Raw genomic sequence first — 1,746 nt, 5'->3', positions numbered from 1 at the left:
GCCCACCTCTGCAGATCTGAGTGGTCACGTTCTTGAGAAAGTTGTCGTCCAGCAGGTCCGCAAAGTTGTCCTTCACCAGCGAGATGCCTTGTAGACCTGGAGTGGCCAGGCCTTGGCAGGAGATGACGTTGAGCTGGTCAGAGCTGGCGCTGGAGCCGAACAGGTCCTTGATGCCCACGGACACCACCTGCGGGGGCCGGTATTGGCGGTGGGCGGGGGTGGGGCGGGGCGGGGGTGGGGCGGATGGGCGGGACCTGGCCGTGGGCCCACCTGGATGTTGGGGCCGCAGAGCACGCTGAGGGGCGTGTTGTCCCTCTGGGTGTCCGAGCGGCCGTCAGTGATGACCAGGGCGATGCGGGGGTTCTGGGTGGGCGGCAGCAGCCGGTCCCGGGTGTACTGCAAGGCCTGGCCGGTGAAGGTGCCCCCGGCCATCCACTGCAGCTTCTTGATGGCTCTGCGGGGCCATGGCGCTCAGTGGTGGGGACGGCTGGGGTGGTCAGGGTGGGACCCAGGCCCGGGGGACGGCCAAGCGGGGCCGGGGCAGGGCCGGCGGCGGGAGCTGGGTGCCCGCAGGCTCAGTGTCAGGGCGGGCTTGCGGGGGCCACGGTCGGGGCTCACTCTTTGAGGTCCTGGGCGTTCCTGATGCCGGGGCTGCGGAGGTCCACATGCTCCTGCATCTGGTTGTGGCTGTACTGCACCACGCCCGCGTTGGACGCACCCTGCTCAAACTGGGGTCCCCGGCGTCAGGAGGGCCTTCCGTGCCCGCCCCACCCCGCCCCGCCCCACCGGGCCTGGCAGCCTGGCAGCCTCACCTTGACCAGCTCGTCCCTGCTCAGGCGGTCGAGGACCTTGATGACGAAGTCTTTGGCGATCTCGAAGTTCTGCAGCCCGATGCTCTCGGAGCTGTCCAGCACAAAGAGGATGTCGATGGGGCCACACTTGCACTCTGCGGGCAGGGTGGCCGAGGGTCAGCCGCGGGCTGGAGGACCGCACGGTACCCCCAGCCCCGCCCAGCCCACCCGCGGCTCATGGTCAGCAGTGGGGAGAGGGTGGGGCAGGCCAGGCCGTGTGCACGCCGTCTGTCCACTGGCTGGTCCACTCAGCACAGGCGCCGACCACTGGGAGCAGGGGGCGCTCACCACAGCACGCTGGGGAGAGGAGAGGAGAGGAGCATGAGGCCGGAGGCCTGGCCCCTGGCCCAGGGCCGCGGGCCGTGGGGGCTGAGACACTCACAGCACATCTTCATGATGATGTCCAGGATCTCACATTCCTGGGGAGAGATGAGGGAGGCAGGGGCGCAGGGCCGAGTCTCCAGTCTCGCCTGTCCCCGAGGCCAGCGCAGGGAGGCGCCTCAAAGCCACAGGCGCCTGGGACCCCCTCGGCCGGTGCCCCCAGCCCCACCCCCAAGACATCACTTACATCCGGTCCCGGTGGTCCCACGGGTCCTGGGGGGCCCTGCGGACAGGGTGGGAGGGTTGTGGGGCTGCCCTGCACCCCACTGGCTTCCTGAACCACAGGGCGAGTCCTGCCCCAGCCCAGCCCCAGCCCAGGCCGTGTGGACCCTCCTCCCACCACACCCAGCACCGGGCTGCACGGGCGTCCACTGCCCGGGGCCCTCCCTGGTCTGGTGCTGGCCTGCAGTCTGCGGGTCACCCACACGCGCCCAGGAGGTGCCTCGGGGCGGGGCCCACGGATGGACGCCTGCGCCCCTGGGGCGGGCCCTGCCGCCGGTCCGGGCTCACCGGC

At 70.7% G+C, this 1,746-nt stretch overlaps 1 protein-coding gene across 1 annotated transcript in view; it reads right to left on the bottom strand.

Annotated features, from left to right (window-relative positions):
* The window catches only part of COL6A1 (collagen, type VI, alpha 1), a gene marked incomplete at its 3' end in the record, with an annotated part of 13,459 nt that overhangs the window by 1,132 nt on the left and 10,581 nt on the right, over window positions 1–1,746 (bottom strand). Inside the window, exons 16-22 of the mRNA XM_012731249.1 lie at window positions 1,420–1,455; window positions 1,234–1,270; window positions 1,140–1,148; window positions 813–946; window positions 619–728; window positions 271–454; window positions 3–187 (exon numbers count right to left, since the gene is read on the bottom strand). Of these exons, the coding sequence (XP_012586703.1) occupies window positions 3–187; window positions 271–454; window positions 619–728; window positions 813–946; window positions 1,140–1,148; window positions 1,234–1,270; window positions 1,420–1,455 (695 nt within the window). The remainder of the gene's footprint in view (window positions 1–2; window positions 188–270; window positions 455–618; window positions 729–812; window positions 947–1,139; window positions 1,149–1,233; window positions 1,271–1,419; window positions 1,456–1,746) is intronic.

This window comes from Condylura cristata, unplaced genomic scaffold, assembly GCF_000260355.1.
Source record: "Condylura cristata isolate star-nosed mole 26May11 unplaced genomic scaffold, ConCri1.0 scaffold00003, whole genome shotgun sequence".
NCBI lineage: Eukaryota > Metazoa > Chordata > Mammalia > Eulipotyphla > Talpidae > Condylura > Condylura cristata.
The sequence above is the reverse complement of the archived record's forward strand: the minus strand, read 5'-3'. Positions and strand labels throughout refer to the sequence as shown.